Source organism: Odocoileus virginianus, chromosome 6 (genome assembly GCF_023699985.2).
Source record: "Odocoileus virginianus isolate 20LAN1187 ecotype Illinois chromosome 6, Ovbor_1.2, whole genome shotgun sequence".
NCBI lineage: Eukaryota > Metazoa > Chordata > Mammalia > Artiodactyla > Cervidae > Odocoileus > Odocoileus virginianus.
In genome coordinates this window covers 5,617,305-5,637,874 of record NC_069679.1, presented here as the reverse complement: position 1 = coordinate 5,637,874, position 20,570 = coordinate 5,617,305, and the positions used below count along the sequence as shown (strand labels likewise).

Genomic DNA, 20,570 nt, shown 5'->3' with positions numbered 1-20,570 from the left:
GTCATGTCCAACTCTTTGCAGCCCCATGGAGTCTGCAAGGCTCCTCTGTCCATGGAATTCTCCAGGCAAGAATACTGGAATGGTTGGCCATTCCCTCCTCTAGGGGGGACCTTCCTGACCCAGGGATCGAAACCCAGGTCTCCTCTACTGCAGGCAGATTCTGTACCATCTGAGCCACCAGGGAAGCCCATATATATATACATACTTATGGCATACACACAGGCACGTACCTATAGAGAAAGGCACAAATACACACAAGCACGCACGCACAGCTGAATAAGTGTGCACAGCTGAATGAGTCTGCACTGCAGCACTGTGAGATCATTTCCATACAGGGCTTTTTCCTCTGAAATCATGGAGATGTCTTCTCCCTATGTCCTCCCAGTACCAGGCCTAGAGCCTGCTCCAAACAGGTGCTCGTTGATAGTGTGTGGAGAGAGGGAGCTGACACTGGTGTGGTGGGCCACATGAGCCAGGCCTCCATCTCCAGGCCCCGCATAAGGCAGAAAGCCCAGCCTAGGCCCGTTGAGCCTGGGATGTAAGGCAAACCTTGGCAACTCCTGCGGTCTCCCTGGGTCACCCCCTCCCCATCTTGGGCCTCCACCCAGGACTCTCTCCTTGGGTGGTCCATAAACCAGCCCATCAAAATCACCTGGGAGCTTGTCAGAAATGCAAAGTCTCCAAAAAAAAAAAAAAAAAAAGGAAAAAATGCAAAGTCTCAGGCCTCACTTCAGATCTACTGAACCAGAAAGCCTGGGTGTGGGGTCCAGCATCTGTGCTTTCACAAGCTCTCCAGGGGTTTCTAATGCATGCTACAATTATAGAACTGCTGCCTGTGAGGAGAGGCAAGCTCATGCCATGGGGGGAGGCAGCTGCTTATGCCACCTGTGTGTAAGGTGGCTGCTCATTGCTGGTGGGTGCCCATACCCAAAGTACCTCACACGCACACACACTCTCTCTCTCACACACACACACTCTCACATATATGAGCATCTGGCACTATCTCAGAGAATCCATATGCAGGGATTCCTCTCGGATCCATTGGGTATAGGCAGGCACCCAAATGAAGGAAGGAAGGGGTGAAAACTGTTCTCCTGCTGGCCCCACAATCCCTCTGCCCCTTGTCCCTTCGGAGGGTCCCTTACTGCTCCCTCAGAGCCACAGAGGCCAAGTAGTTGCCCAGTCAGACAAGGCAGCCTGAGTTGAGAGGCCTGGTGATCCGTGTGCCTAAGAGAACTCGGGGTATGTGCTAAGGGCAGCAAAGTTCTTTCTCTGCATAGGTGGGCCGGGGCCAGGGAATGTTGGGGATCAGCAGGCAAAGCTTAGGCAAGAGCATACCACCCCGAGCCATGAAGCACCACCCATACGTAGAATTCCCCTTGGCCCCTCCCCAGGGCTGCCGCCCGAGCCCCTGCCTCCCCAGCCATCCCTCTGCTCTGGCCTTTGGAGCCCCGGGCAGCTGCCCACCTGGCCCATCCCCAGGCCCTGCGGCATCTCCCCTGAGGGTCTGGAAGTGAAATCGGGCCTCTGGAAGCCGCTGGGGCTGTGGGGAGGGGAGGAGAAGGCTGAGCTTCCTCAGGCTCAGATCTGGTTTCGCGGCTGCTTCCCGTGGCGCACTGCCACAGCTGAGCCTCCAGCTGTGCTATATAAGGCCCGGTGGCTGGCCTGCTGGAGAGAGGAAAGCTTGGAGCCCCCAGCTGAGGAGTCCTGCGCAAGACACGGTGAGCCCCGCTCCTGTTCTCCTTAGCCCGCCCCTGCACCCCTCAGCCTGGCTCAGCTACCCCTGGGCACCCCCGGCCAGCCGCCTCACCTCCCGCAGACAAGACTCACCTTTCTTCCTTGGAGCTGGCCCCAAGTCTTCTCCCTCCCCGATGTGAGGATAGGGGCCCTCAGAGGGCCCCTGTCAGGGTCTCTTACCTCTGGGTACTTTCCCTTTTTCCTGCGGTCAGCCAGCCTTCTTTGTCTGAGCGCTCTGAGACCTGCAGACTGGGGAGCCTCACCAGCGGAGCATATGCTAAGGAAATTTCTGTGGGCTGCCAGATGGGAAATGGTTTTTCCACAAGGTGCCTCAAGCCACTTTGGCTCCAGACAGTCCCAGAGCAGTCCCAGACTGAGGGCCGTGCAGGCCCTGGGGAGCGCTCGGCCCTCGGCTCAGAGCCTGGGAGCTGGGGGTGAGGCCCACAAGAGCTGGAGACCTGGAGACCCTGCACTCCATTCTCGGGGCTGAGAGACAGGTAGCGGAGTTAGCGGCCTTAGAGCTGGATGGTCTTCAGCGAGGGCTTGGTCTGTTCTTCTTCTGGGACAACTAAGTGCTTTTGAATCTTTTTTTCCAGAGAGGAGGACTCCCTTTTCTCACCACACCCTGGACTTCGGAGGTTGAAGTGAATCCCTCTTGAATTTCCAGGCACTGGTCAGAATCTGGGTTGGCCAGAGGTCTGGGGAGAGAGAAAATTGGGCGGGAGCCTGGGTCCTGGCCCTACTGCCAGGCCTCTTGGAGAACAGGGGAGCTCCCCTTCCTGCCCCCGCAGCCCCTAACCCCCACTCACAGTTACTGGGGGCCCTGGCCTCTCCCTGTGGGCCCCCTCTGCTCTCCTCTAGCAGGCCCCTGGCTGTGTGACTCCTAGGCAGGCCAGAAACGTGTTCCTTCTGCAGCCTGTGCGCATCAGGGAATGTGTTCATGGAGCTGGTGCGTCTGAAGCATCTGCACCCTCCAGCTTGCCGGTCCTGCGAGAGGCTGCTGTGGTGGGGCAGGGGCTGCCCAGCCTTCACATGTAGCCCTGTTGTGCAGGAACGTGAGTCCCACCAAGGGCAGCAAAACAGGTCCCCAGGCCTGGGTCTTGGAAGTGAGTCACCCAGAGGATGCTGGGGGTGAGCCCAGGCACCCCCTCACTGGCAAGGAAACATCTCACCCCAACTGTCCCTTATGTCCCATCTCGAGGTGGGGTCCTAGCACCACCTGGGGTTTGAATTCAGGTCTGCCTCATGTGAATGAGATTCTGACTCTCTGCCTCTCCCAAGCTGCCCAGATTTGCAATGTGGGCAGGTGTCATCCTCACAAGACTTCATTCTGTCCACCTTTCACTTTTGATAGGTCAAGAAATAGTTCTGGGGACTTCCCTGGCAGTCCAGTGGTGAAGATTCCATACTTCCAATGCAGGGGGTGTGGGTTCAATCCCTGGTTGGGTTACTAAAACCCCACATGTGGCAAGGTGCAGCCAAAAAAATAAATGAATAAAAATTTTTTTAAAAGAAAGAAAAGAAATAGTTCTGCTCAAAACCTCAGAATCAACTCAGAGATATGGAACCTGATAAGTTTTGTTTCTTTGCAGGTCACTGATCTGAGAAACTTCTCAGGGATTGCATTCCAGGGACTCCAACTCTGAAGGAACCCTCACTCAGCTCCTGCCACATTCCCCACAGAACCGGGGGAAAGATGGCAGGGACCAAGGCCTGCATGTTCTTCCTTCTAGTTTTGGAGATCACCTCAGCACTGGGTACAGGCTAAGTATCTCCTGTCTCTCTAAGCTGCTACTTGCCATAGGGAAGTCACATTTGGTCTGGGACCCAGCTCTGCACCTGCCTTAAACTATAGCCGTGGCACTAAGACCCGAGGCTGGTTTATCTATTTATTCATGGTTTATACCCTGCTTGTTTTCCTAAAGGGTTTGAGATAGGTCCCAATGTTAAAACTCACAGAATCTTTTAAATGAGGAGAGGGATAAGATGTCATTCAGAAGCAGGATAAAAGATAAAGAGGGTCACCACTGCCCCCTGAGTGCTAAATTTAGCTCTGAGCTTCCTGATAGCCAAAGCAAAAGGAATCCCTGAGTTCTCACATCCGGATTTAGGGTGAGATCTGATTTTAGTTTCATGAAAATTCATTTAGACCCTGTAGCCAAATTTCACAGAGACACTAGAACCCCTTCTGGTCTCCTTGTCCTTGGACCCCATTCTCTGGCGACTGCGAGTTTGCCAGGGAGCAGGTGGAGAGAATTTGCCCGGTGGGCTCTCCAAGGCATCTGAGCATCAGAGCTCAGAGCACCAGGCTGCATACTCTCTCCCACCTCCGTTTCTTTTTCTGATTTCTAGCCACATACTCAGGTAAAGCAAAAAACGCTCAGAATTCTCTAGAGCTATGAGCACTGCAGGCTCTGTGACTGCAGATGCAGGAACAAGGGCTGTCTGAGCATCTCGCCAAACCCTCTACGTGCCCACCTCCTGCCTTGCTCTTTCTACCCTGACAGCTGTTGGTGATGAAGATGATTGACATTCAGCAATCTGAAGGGAAATCAGATTAGTTTGATTAAAAGAGCTACCATCACCGCCAGTTAAGCAGCAAAGAGAATACTAATTTGACTCTCATGAGAGTGAATTGCCTCTTGAAGCTTTTGCAGGCTTCTGCTGTCTCACCTTTCTGTTTTGGAGCCTCCAACTCAGCCTCAGGTGGGTCGGGCCTGGAGGCTCGCTGCCTGTGGCTCAGAGGTCCCCATACCCTTCCTCAGGGAGACTTTGCCAGCTGCGGTCAGAAAACTAAAGGACTGGGACTTCCCTGGTGGCCAGTGGTTAAGACATCATACTTCCCGTGCAGAGGCACTGACTGAGTCCCTGACTGGGGAACTAAGCTCCCACGGGCTGCATGGTGTGGCCAAAAAAAGGTCTACTCCTCCAGCCAGATCCTATGAGGGTGAGGGTGGATTCCCAAAGTCAAACTTTGTCAGGAGAAGGGAAATGGACATCTGTTGTCTAGGTCTTGAGCTAAATGGAGTTTCTAATACTTTATTCAGCAAACATTCTGTGCTAGGCATTGTTCTAAGTGGATTTTATGAAGAAGCGTATTTAATCCCTATAATCACCTGAGATGGGGACTATTATTATCCTTACTTTATGATGAGGGGTCAGATGAGTTAAGTACCTGGCCCAAGGTCACACAGTCAGGACGTGGCAGTGTCTGGGGCTCACAGTCTCAATCGCCGTGTACTTCAGAGACTTTGTGTTTCCTTATGGAATCCTCAGGCCAACTGGACCACCACATGTGCAGTGGAAACTAATATCTCTGTTTTAGAAGATGAGGAAAGTAAGGTTCCATTCTGCCAAGAAGGATGGGCTCAGATCCTACAGGAGGAGCCCTGGCTGCCTTGCAGCATCCCATGGTCCATTTTCTAGAACAAACGCGAGAAGAGAACCACACTGGTGAGCATGCACTGCGTGCCAGGTCCCTTTAGCTTCACCATCACCTTGAAAAGGCACCATGACCCTGTGATGCAGTGATTGTTGGCGCAGCTCTATTTACAAAAAATAGTAATTTATTTTAATTGGAGGCTAATTACTTTACAATATTGTGGTGCTTTTTGCCATACACTGACATGAATCAGCCATGGATGTCCATGTGTCCCCCCATCGTGAACTCCCCTCCTTCTTCCTTCCCCACCCTATCCCACCCCATCCCTCTGGGTTGTCGCTGGCTTTGAGAGCCCTGCTTCATTCATCGAACTTGCACTGGTCATTTATTTTACATATGATAATATACATGTTTCAGTGCTATTCTCTCAAATCATCCCACCCTTGCCTTCTCTCACGGAGCCCAAAAGTCTGCTCTTTACATCTGTGTCTCTTTTGCTGTCTTGCTTATATGGTCGGTCATTACTCTTCTAAATTCCATGTTTATATGTGTTAATACACTGTATTGGTGTTTCTCTTTCTGACTTACTTCACTCTGTATAATAGTTTACAGTTTCATCCATCTCATTAGAACTAACTCAAATGCATTCTTTTTTGTAGCTGAGTAATATTCCACTGTGTATATGTACCACAACTTTCTTATCCATTCACCTGCTGATGGACATCTAGGTTGCTTCCATGTCCTAGCTATTGTAAACAGGGTAAAGCTCTATTTTATGAGGAAACAAATTTAAAAGCATAAAGCTTTTGAGGTCATACAGCCAGTCAATGGCAGAGTGAGACTCTGAACCCACACCCAGCACTCACGTTCCATCCCCCACATCACACTGCTTCCCTACGTCCTGAGAGGCTAGTAGCAGGACCCTGTTGGACCCCTGTAACTTTCTTGACCTCTCACTTCTCCTCCTGGCCCTCAGGGAGGCAGATGATGCTCACTCAGTCAGTAAGAAGAGTCCAGCCTGGGAAGAGGACCTCAGGTGTCTTTGCCAAGCCTGCTAACCTCCTGGACAGTGAGTTGTGGCTGGAGCAGGGAGCATGGGGGTGAGGGGGTTGCTCTTTACTGAGCTTGCGAAGAGAATCTCTGCAGTCGGGGGGACAATGTCAGGGTTCCATAGACAAAATGCTTTGCTCAGTTGTGTCCAACTCTTTGCGATCCTTTGAACTGTAGCCTGCCAGGCTCCTTTGTTCATGGAATTTTTCAGGCGAGAATACCAGAGTGGATTGCCATTCCCTTCTCCAGGGGATCTTCCTGACCCAGGGACTGAACCCACATCTCCTGCATTGCAGGCAGATTCTTTTACCCACTGAGCCGTTTGGGAACGTCCATAGAAATCTACTTTTAAAAGGCATTTGAGGACTTCCCTGGCATCCAGTGGTTAAGACTCAGTGCTTCCCCTGCAGGGAGTCTGGGTTCAATCCCTGGTCAGGGAACTTAAAAAAAAAAAAGGTATTTGGCCAACATCTCTGTCCAGGCAGAGGGACCAAGTATATAGGACAGCTCAGAAGCATGAAGCTGCCTGATAGATCCCAGGAATGCTGGAGGGCTTGCTGGGGCCAGAGCGCACACAGGCTGGCAAGGAGAGAGCAGAGAGAGGAGGGTGGAGGTACCAGCTCGTCAGCACCTAAATACCTGGCTAAGGGAGTTAAAGCTGGGAGTGATGTGGCCCCGGCTGCATGGAGAAAGCTCACCCTGACTGTAGTATTGGAGAGGAGTGGGGATGGTTTGGGGAAGCTGGAGGTAGACACCAGGCAGGAAGTTACTGACATGGTATAGCCAGGCTGCTGAGAATCTTTGGCAGCAGGGTGTGCAGAAGGGTAAGAGATTCTAGAAACGCGGCACAGAGAGATGTGATGGGGCCTGAGACCAGTGAGGGGCAGGTGAGGGTAGCGGGGATGACTCCCAGGGGTTGAGCTCACCAGGGGCTCTGGGGCCCGGTGGCTCCCACCTGGCTCTCTCTGGCTCTCTCTCAGGTCCTGGGGAGTGGACGACCTGGTTCAACATTGACCACCCGGGTGGGCAGGGTGACTACGAACGGCTGGATGCCATTCAGTTCTACTATGGGGACCGGGTGTGCGCTCGGCCCCTGCGGCTAGAGGCTCGAACCACCAGCTGGACACCTGCAGGCAGCACTGGCCAAGTGGTCCATGGCAGCCCCCTTGAGGGCTTCTGGTGCCTCAACAGGGAGCAGCGACCCGGCCAGAACTGCTCTAATTACACTGTGCGCTTCCTCTGCCCTCCAGGTGAGCCTGGCCAGCCCCCACTCCCTACTTCTCACCAGCCTCCCCACAGGGGGAGGCCAGGGCCTGCATCTGGCCATGGAAACTCTGTATATAGCACACATACATATGTGTGCGATACACACACTCCATGTATATACACACTCCATAATAACCCGTTAGTTCCATGAGAGCCATAATGTTCCCAACAGTGTTCTGTGTTGATGGATAGTTTCCTTTCAATCCATTTTACTGATGGGGAAGACCACAGGCTCTGGAGTTGGACTGCTTTGAATCTGGGCCCACTGTCTCTACTGTGCTCCTTAGGCAGATTTTCTGAAACTCTCTGAGCCTCAGGTTTCTCACATGTGGAAGAGAGGTATTAATATACCTTCATGGGGGGTTTGGGGCTTCCCTGGTGGCTCAGATGGTAAAGAATCTGCCTGTAATTCAGGAGACCTGTGTTCAATCCCTGGGTCAGGAAGATCCCCTGGAGAAGGGAATGGCAATATTCTCGTCTGGAGAACTCCATGGACAGAGGAGCCTGGTGGGCTATAGTCCATGGGGTCGCAAAGAGTTGGACGTGACTGAGCGACTAACGTTTTCACTTTACGGGGGTTTTTATGAGGATTAAATTAAATAATAAATGCAGAGGGCTTAACGCAGGTGAGCGCCCACTAAGTTTTCATTTCTATTTTAGTTCCTCTGTGCCAGACGCTGCTAGTTATCTCCATTACTCAACTTACAACTGACTGTGAGGAATCTCTATTTTGACAAGTTATTCCAGGTTCAGAGAGGTTAGGGAACTTCTTGGAATGACACAGCTGGTCAGTGGAATGCTGGGATTTAAACCCAGGCCTGTGTTTGCAGAGTTCAAGAGTTCATGCTCTTTCTGTCCTCTCTCCCCATACTGGGTAATTCAGAGCCAGCTGCAGGCCTGTCCATTACTGACTCTGCATCCTGCCTTCTGGGGTTCCGCCACTGCACACGGCCTGACCCTGCAGGCTCAGGTGGCAGTGGCAGTCATCTGGATCAGGAACCCAGGCTGGGCAATGTCTCAGGGTGAGGTTCGAGGCCCCCATTTTCTTGCACACAGGCCTCAGATCAAGGATGAGGAGTGTAGGCAGAGGGGCCTTGATGTTGCTGAGGCCCCAGGTCTTGATTTCCCAGGGCCCCTTCTGCAGGAGCAGGGGCTATTTTCACACTGGGAGAGAGTAAAGATGGTGCTGTCCTCCACATGCAAGGACAGCACATCAAAGTCCCAGCACTTGGCCAGTAAGTCCCTCTCAGGGGCACCTATAGCCCATTTGGTGGTGTCATTGTGAAAATCAAGAGACATCACTTCCTCAAGTCTCTTGTGTCCATCTGTTGGGAAAATCCTTGCAGGAAATATAAATATCAAAGACATCTAGGATGTAAATGGAGGCATGGATCTCCGAGAAAAAGCAGCCTCAGGGTCAGGCATCCTGATGGAGTCCCCTTGGAGGAAAGTCAGACTGCCTGCTGGTCTTCTTTGTAGGATCCTTGCGCCGAGCCACGGAGCGCAGCCTCTGGAGTCCGTGGTCTCCCTGGAGCAAGTGTTCTGCTGCTTGTGGTCACCCTGGGGTCCAGACCCGGTCACGCACCTGCTTGGCAGAGACGGTGTCGCTGTGCAGTGAGGCCACGGAGGAGGGCCGGCATTGCATGGAACAGGCCTGTTCAGGTACGCCCCTGCTCCTGGTACCAGACAGGGCATGGGGCTGGGTCTGAAATAGCCTAGAAGAGGCTAGAGGATCAGACTGAGACAGGTTCATTCATTCATTCATCCACGCATCAAGTAATTCTGTGCACTGATGGGGGACTTAGGGGATAATGTGGGAGCAGGATCAATCATCGTCACTTAGGGGACTCAGTTCCGTCTTCCTAGAGGAGGTGTCCTGAGCTAAGTCTTAAAGGATGAGTAGGAATTAGTTACGCAGGCTGCTGAGGGAGGGTAACAAAGGCCTAAGGATGAGAGGGAGCATATGAGACTCCGCAGGTGGGACATGGCTGAAGGAGGGCCAGAATCCATACATGCCCTCCTGATGTGGCCTCTTTTTCCACAGCGTGTGACCTTACCTGCCCCATGGGCAAGCCGAATGCTGAGTGTGACGCGTGCATGTGTCAGGACTTCGTGCTCTATGGGGCTGTCTCCCTCCCTGGGGGTGCCCCAGCCTCAGGGGCTGCTGTCTACCTCCTGAGCAAGACACCTAAGCTACTGACCCAGACGGACAGCAGTGGGAGGTTCCGAGTCCCTGGGTTGTGCCCCGACGGCAAAAGCATCCTGAAGATCACAAAGACCAAGTTTGTGCCTATCCACCTCACGGTGCCTAAGACTAGACTGAAGGCAGCCACCATCAGGGCGGAGTTCGTGAGGGCAGGTACTGAAGTTCCCTGGGGTTGGGCTGGGGAGGAAGGCTGGACTTTTAAATACAAGGATTCTAGTACTCAGAGCTGGCTTCCCAGCTTTCCCAGAGTAAAAGCAAAAAATCCACAAGTTCCAACATCATCTGGCTCCCCACCCCCCATCCATTACTTACCTTCTCTCCTCTTCTCTCCTCTCCTATTACAGTCCCCACCACCTGCACTGAGTCACTCTACTACAGTTACAAAGGCTTCCTATCTATTCCTCAACTACATAGGTGCACACCTGCCTCAGGGCCTTTGCACTTGCTATATACTCTGCTTGGAGTATTCTTCCCCCAGATAGTGGCATGGCTTGCTCCCTCAGATGTATAAGTTCTTTCCTGCCAACTTATCTAAAAGAGTCAATGACAGTATAGAGTAAGGCCTGGAGGAGAGAGAGAGGCTGGGGAAATTCAGAAACAGTGCAGAATGGCCAGAAAATTCTGCTGGAATCAGAAGAGAAGGTACTGCACTATTTGCAACAGCCAGCTCTGTCTCAAGGGCAATGCTTGGGAATCTTGCCTGGTACAGAGTTCCCTTGGCTCGCCACTGCCTCACCCAGATACTGCCCAAGAGGCTATGGGAGCGGGTCCCATCTGAGTGGAGGGAGGGAATGGACTCTGTTAGGACCATTAGAAGCGGGCTAGGGTATATGTGTGAAATTGTACAATTTTAACACATGTCAAAATACCTGAGGGAGTAAGGCCCTGGATGGAGAACCTGTCACAAAGAAAAACCCCAGACACCCTTTCTCATCCCTGTCGCAGAAACGCCGTACATTGTGATGAACCCTGAGACGAAAGCGCGAAGAGCTGGGCAGAGTGTGTCCCTATGCTGTAAGGCCACAGGGAAGCCCAAACCAGACAAGTATTTCTGGTGAGTATGCTGCCAGGTATCTGGCCTGATTCTCCTCTTGGAACACCAGAGCTGTCTTGCACTGGGTCTGGAGTTGTCAATCATGACAATGACCAGCAGAATAAAGCTACAAGGAAGGCTCTGGTGTGGCTTCCCAGGCATTGCAGTGGTGAAGAGCCTGTTGCCAGTGCAGGAAATGCAAGAGACATGGGTTTGATCCCTGGGCTGGGAAGATCCCCTGGAGTAGGAGATGGCAACGCACTCCAGGATTCTTGCTTGGAAAATTCCATGGACAGAAGAGCCTAGAAGGCTACAGTCCATGTGGTCACAAAGAGTCAGACATGACTGAGTGTGTGCACGTGCGCATGCACCCACATACACAAAGCCCTGATCCATCATCAGGGAATGGACACTTAAAAGTGGGGGCCAGTTGGGGACTTCTCTGGTGGTGCAGTGGTTAAGACTGCAAAGGGTGTAGTTTTGATCCCTTGTCAGGGAACTAAGATTCTAATATGAAGCGTGGTTCAGCCAAAAATAAAAAGAAAAATTAAAAAAAATTTTTTTTAAGTTGGGGCCAATAGGGTCGAGGCCACTCAGACAACCAGCAAGCCCTGTTGTCCTATTGAAGCTGGGGTCCCTACAGAGCCGCTGTGGTCTTAGGGTCCTGACTCTATATCCTTGGGACACAGAACCAGGTTTCCCAGTCCTAATTTCCCAAAGGCAAACAAGGTTAGAGTCCCCAGTGGCTGTCCTTTACACTTCACAAACATTTTATAGCCATTATCTTATTTGACCCTCTCAACGATCCTATCAGAGAAGGCAATGGCACCCCACTCCAGTACTTTTGCCTGGAAAATCCCATGGATGGAGGAGCCTGGTAGGCTGCAGTCCATGGGGTCGCTAAGAGTCAGACATGACTGAGCTACTTCACTTTCACTTTTCACTTTCATGCATTGCAAAAGGAAATGGCAACCCACTCCAGTGTTTTTGCCTGGAGAATCCCAGGGACGGGGGAGGCTGGTGGGCTGCCGTCTATGGGGTCGCACAGAGTCGGACACGACTGAAGCGACTTAACAGCAGCAGCAGCAGCAATAATTCTACGAATCAGCTAGGAATCATGGCATCTATTTCATATGAATGGAACAGGAAGTTGAAGCTCAGAGGTGAAAGGATTCGTCCAAGGGTCCATAGCCAGCCATCAGTGGGACTGAGACTGAGAAGCAAGTCCCCTGACTCCCAGGCCAGTCAGTGTTCTTGAAAGAGCCAAGTCAGTTGCAGAGTTGGCATCTGCAGGGACCTGTCCGTCATCTGCCTGGCTCCTGACACTGTCCTTGAGGATACCAGCCCTTCCACTGCCCCCTCAGGCTGTCCCTCTCCATCCCTTGCAGGTACCATAACAACACACTGTTGGACCCCTCCCTCTACAAGCATGACAGCAAACTGGTGCTGAGGAATCTGCAGCGGGACCAGGCCGGGGAGTACTTCTGCAAGGCCCAGAGCGATGCTGGGGCTGCAAAGTCCCGCATCGCCCAGCTGACTGTCATAGGTAAGCCTGGCAGGGCCCCTGGAGAACCCCTGCCACAGTGGGCATAACCGAACAGTCAAAACGTGGGCTGTCCTGGGCTGTGCGCAGTGCTGTGCTTTCCGGGACACAAAGATGGCACAGACCTAGGTCCTACCCTCACAGATCTGCCACTCCAGGAGGGGTGGAGAAATAAGAGACAAGTCAGTAGAGAGAGAAAAAATGCAGCTGAAACAGGAGATAAGGAGTTGTGGATATTACAGATGAGAAATGGAAAACTTCCAGGTGGGAAGGACTGTTGTGGCTGGTTGCTGGAGGCTTAAACAGTGGTTTTTAGCTTTGGTCACCCACTGGGATCAACTATTGCATTGTTTTGCTTAGTTTTTTTAACTTTTAATTTTGTATTGGGGTATAGCCGATTAATGGGGCTTCTCGGGTGATGCAGTGGTAAAGAATCTGCCTGCAATGCAGGAGTTTCAGGAGATGCAGTTTTGATCCCTGGGTCGGGAAGAACCCCTGGAGGAGGGCTTGGCAACCCACCCAGTATTCTTGCCTGGAGAATCTCAAGGACAGAGGAGCCTGGTGGGCTACAGTCCACAGGGTCACAATGAGTCAGACACGACTGAAGTGACTTAGCATGTGTGCACAAATAACTGATTAACAACGTTGTGGTAGTTTCAGGTAAAGAGTGGAGGGACTCAGCCATATGTGTACATTTATCCATTCTCCCTTAAACTCCCTTCCCATCCCGGCTGCCACATAACATGGAGCAGAGTTTCCTGTGTTATACAGTAGGTCCACCTGTGAGTTTTTAAAAAATATTGTTGCCTGGGTTTTACCTCCAGGGAGCTTGATTTTATTGCTTTGGAATGTGGCCTGGGAACACTCAGGTTAAAAGCTCTCCCCAGGAATTCTAATTCGTGGCCAGTATTGTGAACCCCTGATGTTAAACAATGACCAGGGTCTGTGTGTATGGAGGTGGGGGAGTTCCAGATCAAGGGCCAGCGTGAGCAAAGTTAGAGAAGTGGGCAACTGAGGGGGCTTTACAAGAAAGGGTGACCTGATTAAAGCTGGCTTCTAGAAGTGAGCTGGAGGAGGGGAGACTGGAGGCTGAGACCAGTCAGGAAGCTGTACTTGCAAAGTGAGGGGGAAGGAGGATATCTTAGTAATTGGCCTAAACAAAACCAAACAAAAGGCAGGAGGAGATTTGTTGGGAGGAGTCTGGAATGTTTCACAGACTCCAGTGAGAAACACAGCTGAGGACAGACAGGACACAGGGCACTTGGACCTTGGCGGATGAGGGAACCCTGTCAACCGTGGTTCCCAGCTCATCACACCAGCGCTCCCTGCTTGTCACAGTTATTCTTAATACTTCACATGTTTAATATTTTAAACTAAAAAGTAGTTTACTATTCTGAAGTTAAATTTATAGATAGTAACTACATGTGATTTTAAGATATCTATATGGAAATGCTCCTAATGACATAAAACAGAAATATAAAAAAATAATTTTAATGCAAAATCATATGTGTTTAAATATGTAAGTGTTCATGACACAAGAACACCCACCAGGAAGTCAGACACTTGCACTTGAATCCAGTCACCATGAATGTGACAACAACAAATACTGACATGTAGCGGGGCATTGTTTCACATTCCTTGGGCAGTTGTAGGGAGGTGATTTTTCTGAGACAAGAAGCAGTTCTTGGTATTTTACCAAGCTAAACAAAGTACAGTCTTAGCTCGATTTATATGGTAGTTGCATCCTTCAAAAACTCAATGCATGGTAAAACCATGTATAAAATACCAGGTTCTGATCATTTAAACATGCTTTCCATGTACATGAATGTCTATAGAATATGTGAAAGCAGAATGCAGTAAAATTCTTTATGCCGCACAGTGCCAGGCACTGCAGAAAACAGAGCTACAAGCCTGCCCCGCCCATGATAAGCCAGTAGCACTCCCAGTTTTGGTGGTAATTCAGAATACCCTCACAAATTTTCAAGATCCCTCCAATGAGAACCATTACTGTAGTGGTCTCTGCAAGGAACTCTGTTTCTCCAAGGATAAAATGGAATTAGTAATGGCTATCCATTCTCCCTCAGAGGAGTTCTGTGAGAGTTGGTACCATGCCAGTGCTTTGAAAACCTGAGGTCAGAAAGGTGAGGTTGAGATGCGCTTCGTATAGGAAAAGGACTTGCATTTAATGTCTGAACTATTTCCCTCCATAGCCCCTGATGAGATTCCTTGCAACCCAACCCCCGAGAGCTACCTTATCCGGCTGCCCCATGACTGTTTCCAGAATGCCACCAACTCCTTCTACTATGACGTGGGTCGTTGCCCTGTCAAGACCTGTGCAGGGCAGCAGGATAATGGGATCAGGTGCCGAGATGCTGTGGAGCACTGCTGTGGGATCTCCAAAACAGAGGAGAGGGAGATCCAGTGTAGCGGGTACACGCTGCCCACCAAGGTGGCCACTGAGTGCAGCTGCCAGCGGTGTACGGAGACTCGGAGAATCGTGCGGGGCCGAGTCAGCGCAGCCGACAACGGGGAACCCCTGCGCTTCGGCCACGTGTACATGGGGAACACTCGTGTGAGCATGACTGGCTACAAGGGCACGTTCACTCTCCACGTCCCTCAGGACACAGAGAGGCTGGTGCTCACATTTGTGGACAGGATGCAGAAGTTCGTCAATACCACCAAAGTGCTGCCCTTCAATAAGAAGGGGAGTGCTGTGTTCCATGAGATCAAGATGCTTCGGCGGAAAGAGCCCATGACCTTGGAGGCCCTGGAGACCAACATTATCCCCTTGGGGGACATGGCTGGTGAAGACCCTGTGGCTGAGCTGGAGATCCCATCCAAGAGTTTCTACCGGCAGAACGGGGAGCCCTACCTGGGAAAAGTAAAGGCCAGCGTGACCTTCCTGGATCCCCGGAATATTTCCACAGCTACTGCTGCCCAGAGTGACCTGAACTTCATCAATGATGAAGGAGACACTTTCCCTCTTCGGACATATGGCATGTTCTCTGTGGACTTCAGAGATGAAGCCACCTCAGAGTCCCTTAATGTTGGCAAGGTGAAGGTTCATCTTGACTCAACCCAGGTCAAGATGCCAGAGCATGTGTCCATGATGAAACTCTGGTCGCTCAACCCAGACACAGGGCTGTGGGAGGAGGAAGGTGACTTCAAACCTGAAAGCCAAAGGCGGAACAGAAGGGAAGACAGGACCTTCCTGGTGGGCAACATGGAGATCCGCGAGAGGAGGCTTTTTAACCTGGATGTCCCGGAAAGCAGGAGGTGCTTCATCAAGGTGAGGGCCTACCGGAGTGAGAGGTTCTTGCCCAGTGAGCAGATCCAGGGGGTTGTCGTCTCTGTGATCAACCTGGAGCCCAGGACTGGCTTCTCCTCCAACCCCAGGGCCTGGGGCCGCTTTGACAGTGTCCTCACGGGCCCCAATGGGGCCTGCCTGCCTGCCTTCTGTGACGACCAGTCCCCCGATGCTTACTCTGCCTACGTCTTGGCCAGCCTGGCCGGGGAAGAACTGGAAGCAGTGGAGTCTTCTCCCAAATTCAACCCAAATGCAATCGGTGTCCCTCAGCCCTACCTCAACAAGCTCAAGTACCGCCGGACAGACCACGAGGACCCACGGGTCAAGAAGACGGCTTTCCAGATCAGCATGGCCAAGCCAAGGCCCAACTCGGCTGAGGAGGGCAATGGGCCCATCTATGCATTTGAGAACCTCCAGGCATGCGAGGACGCACCACCCAGTGCGGCCCATTTCCGGTTCTACCAGATTGAGGGGGATCGGTACGACTACAACACAGTCCCTTTCAACGATGACGACCCCATGAGCTGGACTGAAGACTACTTGGCCTGGTGGCCCAAGCCAATGGAGTTCAGGGCTTGCTACATCAAGGTGAGGATTGTGGGGCTGCCGGAGATAAATGTGCGGTCCCGTAACATGGGGGGCACCCACCGGCGGACGGTGGGGAAGCTGTATGGAATCCGGGATGTGAGGAGCACACGGGACAGGGACCAGCCCAACGTCTCCTCTGCCTGCTTGGAGTTCAAGTGCAGCGGGATGCTCTACGACCAGGACCGTGTGGACCGCACGCTGGTGAAGGTCATCCCCCAGGGCAGCTGCCAACGAGCCAGTGTAAACTCTATGCTGCATGAGTACCTGGTCAACCACCTACCGCTGGCGGTCAACAACGACACCAGCGCATACACCATGCTGGCGCCCTTGGACCCACTGGGCCACAACTATGGCATCTACACTGTCACTGACCAGGACCCTCGCACGGCCAAGGAGATTGCGCTCGGCCGGTGCTTTGATGGCACATCCGATGGCTCCTCCAGAGTCATGAAGGCCAATGTGGGAGTGGCCCTCACCTTTAACTGCGTAGAGAGGCAGGTGGGCCGTCAGAGTGCCTTCCAGTACCTCCAGAGCACCCCGGCCCAGCCCTCCCCTGCAAGCAGTGTCAGGGGAAGAGTGCCCTCAAGGAGGCAGCGGGCAAGCCAGGGTAGCCAGCGTGGAGGGGTGGCCTCTCTGAGGTTTCCTGGGGCTGCTCAGCAGCCTCTGAGCGACTGAGGCTTGTAATACTTCCCTTCTCCTGCCATCTCACGTGACAGTCGTGTGGGACTGATGCCCAAACTGTCACTCGGTTAATTTAAGCCCATCTGTTCTGGTGCAACTTGCGTGTTTGGTTCTTCATTCCTTCACTTACTTGTCTTTGTCTCGTGACCCTGATTGGCATGAAGCCCCTGAAATGTCAGAATAAAGCCCCACTGTCCTGTTCTCTCTCTACAAGAAACACAAGAAATTGGCCATGGGCAAACTCTGTGGCTTCAAGCATTCTTCATTTAGTGCCCTACCTGGAAATGTCTTTCATTTTCTTTTTTGCATGGTTTTGCCCACCTCTAATGATAGTCGGATGTTGAAGGTCAAATAACCAATATAAAGCATATTTCTTGGCCTGGCTCCATAGGATGTAAGCAAGGCCTGCATCACAGTTCATACATATAAAAGGTGGTGAAATAAAGAAATAAACTATATTGTTATTTGAAATGTTACTAACATTTCTTTGCTGAATCTAGAACTCCAGTGCATGTTCAGTGTTACACTGTTGAATATAAGGTAATCATATTTCCTCTGCCAAATCTGGGAAAAACATCACCTGGTATCCACAACTGCACTCTGTTGCTAACTATATTAATTGTTTCCTTTTATATTGTTCTTGCTAGAAGCCCAGTGTGGCCCAGAACAGATGTCAATAAATGCACATTTTGTACTTGATTTTGAGGTCACTGACCTGTCTTTAAACCATTAAAGTGAGCTAACTGCTCAGAGGGACAGAGGGGTCTCTGGAAAATGGTCACAAGGTGGCGTGAGGCATAGAGCCACCTAACCCCAAGTTACAGGGCTGGGTGACTAGGCACATATTCTAGTGGTCAAGTTTGTTCTCATGGGTCATATTTTCCATTTGTAGAGAAGAGCAGAGATTCCTGGAGTTGAAAGCATGTTCTGGGCCCCTGAACAAAGCTGAAAACATGTCCTGATTTTTTTTTTTTCATCCCTTCCAATACTGGGGAGCTTATACAATGGTTTGGCCCAGGGTCTGGCAAGCTGGCCCACTGGTCCTTTGGCAACCCCCCACAGTGTGCTGCCTTCTCCAGCTGGCTTGGCTGGCCTCACTCAGAAGGATGGGCTTTTTATTTTTTTTCATTCCAAGCTCTTCTAAAGATGCCTAGCTTTTCCAGACACCAGACCTCTGTTGTGTATAACAGCCTTTGTCCCTTGAGTAAAACGACTGGTCCAAGTGGACAGTTTTTTTTTTTTTGAAAACGTGTTTGGTTTAAAATAGTATATCAGAGGCCCTAGATGGTGCCAGAGTGATCCTGGGGATCCACAGCCAGGGTTGAGTAAGATGCACTGACTGCCTCTTTGCCAACCTCTCCAGAATCTATTACGAAAGAGGCCAAGGGGTGAGGAGAGGGCATCACTTACAATCAGGACAAAATGCTCTCCCTGATCCCCTGGCAGGCCTGGGGCAGCTCCTTTTGGCCACCTCCGGTCTGGCCTGGATTTGTACTCTTGGCTCAGCATCTGCCTGGTTCCCAGGGGTTTGGTTCATAATTGACTAGAAATTTCTCTGGCTAAGCACCCCACTCCCATGACCTCTGAGAGTGAGTGTATGCAGGGCTAGGGCCTCGCAGCTTTGCGATTGCTCCTTAACCTACTTCCAGGCTATATGTTCCAGGGAGTGGCTCCCACTGACTTCACCGGGTGGGATGACGGGGAGAGCAGCTTTGGCTGCCCCTGCCAAGGAGTCAGCGCTCAGCGATCTATAGCACAGTTGCCTCGCTGCTTCAACCTGATCGTCCAGTCTCCTGCAAACTCATCAGAAGGGGCTGCTGGGGAATGTGGGCTGACTGGGCTCCCAACCCCTGACCTTCCCTTTCTGTTCTCCATTGAGGACCTGAATAAATGGACTCCAGCAAGTGGCAGCTGCTGGAGTCCTTTTTTTTTCCCTTGCTCACCAGATATTTATTGAGTGCCTATTCTATCCAAAGCCATGTGTGCAAGTAGACAGGTCTTCATGAGTATATAAAATATACTACTTTCCAGGTGGTCCAGTGGTTAAGAATCTGCCTTACAATACAGGGGACGTAGGATTTGATCCCTGGCCTGGGAACTGAGATCCCACATGCCACAGGGCAACTAAATCTGCTCACCACAACTAGAGAATCCTGCATGCCGCAACTAAGACTCAATGCAGCCAAAAAGAGCAAAGAAAATAAGCAAATCTACACATAGTGGCACCAGCTTTGGAGGGGTTGGTGGCCAGAGGAGGCTTCTTAGAGGAGGTGACGTCTACTTTGAGGTCTGAATGACAGGAGCTGGTATGCTGAAGGTGTGGTTTGTCAGGAGCAAGGGCCACAAGCAGAAACGGTTTGTGCAAAACCAGAAAGGTGGAGGTTGGGAGGGGAGGGCAGATACCTCTCTTTCAGACAAGGAACACCACTGAGTTGAGCTCCTGACACCTACTTTTTAAGCATTTTGCTTCTCAAGACAGACAGTCTCCTTGCTAGCTGTCTGACTTTGGTTAAGTCATTTTTCTCACCTGTAAATGAAGGGGTTGGAGGACTTCCCTGGTGGTCCAGTGGTTAAGACTGCTTCCATCACAGGGAGCACGGGTTCGATCCCTGGTCAAGGAACCCACATGCTACTCTACACAGCCAAAATGAATCAATCAAGAAACAAATGGGTTGGTTGTACACCTAAAACTAATATCTAAATTATAAGTAAATAGGAAAAAAATTAAATGGAGGATTTGTCTAGACTGACTCTAAACCATCTCTAAAGTCCTTTCCAAGCTCTTCACTGAGGCTAAAGAGCTCAGTTCCCAAGATGCCTTTGCTTTAACAAACAGCGGATGATTCACTGGGTGTTCCCTTCCCCTGCGGAGACTGCAGACTGGACGGACAAAACGTTCATTTCAGAACAGCCCCGGGGTTTTGGGCTCGGCCTGCTGTGCCCTGGCGGATAACCCAGTTACTGAGAGTGAACTGTAAGAAGACAGACGCCAGATGGCGGGGAGGAAGGGCACAGACAGGAAGATCGAGGGGCCGATCAGACAGTTTCTGCTCCCAACCAAGGAAGCTGCAGGCAGAAAACTTGCTACGGTTTGGAGAGTTCCAGCAGCTGGGTTGGTAGAGGAAAATGTCACCGAGACGTCAGGATAAGAACAGAGGTTTGAAAGACCGAGAGAACTTAGACAAGTTGGAGGCAGTGCAGGACAGGAGGAATTTCAGGCAAAGGGGTATCAGCTAGAGCCAAGGAGTAGTACTGGGACTGCACATGGGAAGGCTTTTGGTTGGAAGTAACAGGTGCCAGCAGACACCTGGAAGGGCCAGAACCAGGGGCTGCAAAGCCTTCAGAATCCAGGCTGTCACTTTCCGGTTTGCCCCTCCAGTTAATTATGACTTGTGGCAATTTGGTAAATTATGACTTTATAAATAGAAATGAAGCATCTACCTTTCCTCTCTACCTGATCCCTCCAGAAACTAGTTTCTTAGTTTGCCAGTAACTTTATCAGGCAAGTAACGAAAGTCAAAGTGGCCTAGTTGTGTCCGACTCTTTGCAACCCCATGGACTATACAGTCCATGGAATTCTCCAGGCCAGAATACTGGAGTGGGTAGCCTTTCTCTTCTCCAGGGGATCTTCCCAACCCAGGGATCGAACCCAGGTATCCCGCATCGCGGGTGGATTCTTTACCAGCTGAGCCACAAGGGAAGTCCAAGAATACTGGAGTGGGTAGCCTATTCCTTCTCCAGCGGATCTTCCTGACCCAGGAGTCGAACCGGGGTCTC

The 20,570-nt window shown here is 51.3% G+C and overlaps 1 protein-coding gene across 2 annotated transcripts; it reads left to right on the top strand.

Moving 5' to 3' along the window:
* The first annotated feature begins 1,439 nt into the window (after window positions 1-1,439).
* Window positions 1,440-17,492, top strand: CILP (cartilage intermediate layer protein). Of its 2 annotated transcripts, XM_070468632.1 has the most exons (9): window positions 1,440-1,721; window positions 3,330-3,494; window positions 6,096-6,188; window positions 7,150-7,419; window positions 8,915-9,097; window positions 9,480-9,794; window positions 10,587-10,695; window positions 12,063-12,220; window positions 14,428-17,492. In XM_070468632.1, the coding sequence occupies exons 2-9, from the start codon at window positions 3,434-3,436 to the stop codon at window positions 16,785-16,787; spliced, it is 3,549 nt and encodes a 1,182-aa protein (XP_070324733.1). In that variant the 5' UTR covers window positions 1,440-1,721; window positions 3,330-3,433; the 3' UTR covers window positions 16,788-17,492. The 2 variants fall into 2 exon arrangements, with proteins under 2 accessions (XP_070324733.1, XP_070324735.1); XM_070468634.1 differs by lacking the exon at window positions 7,150-7,419 and having other exon boundaries at window positions 1,442-1,721.
* The last annotated feature ends 3,078 nt before the right edge of the window (window positions 17,493-20,570 follow it).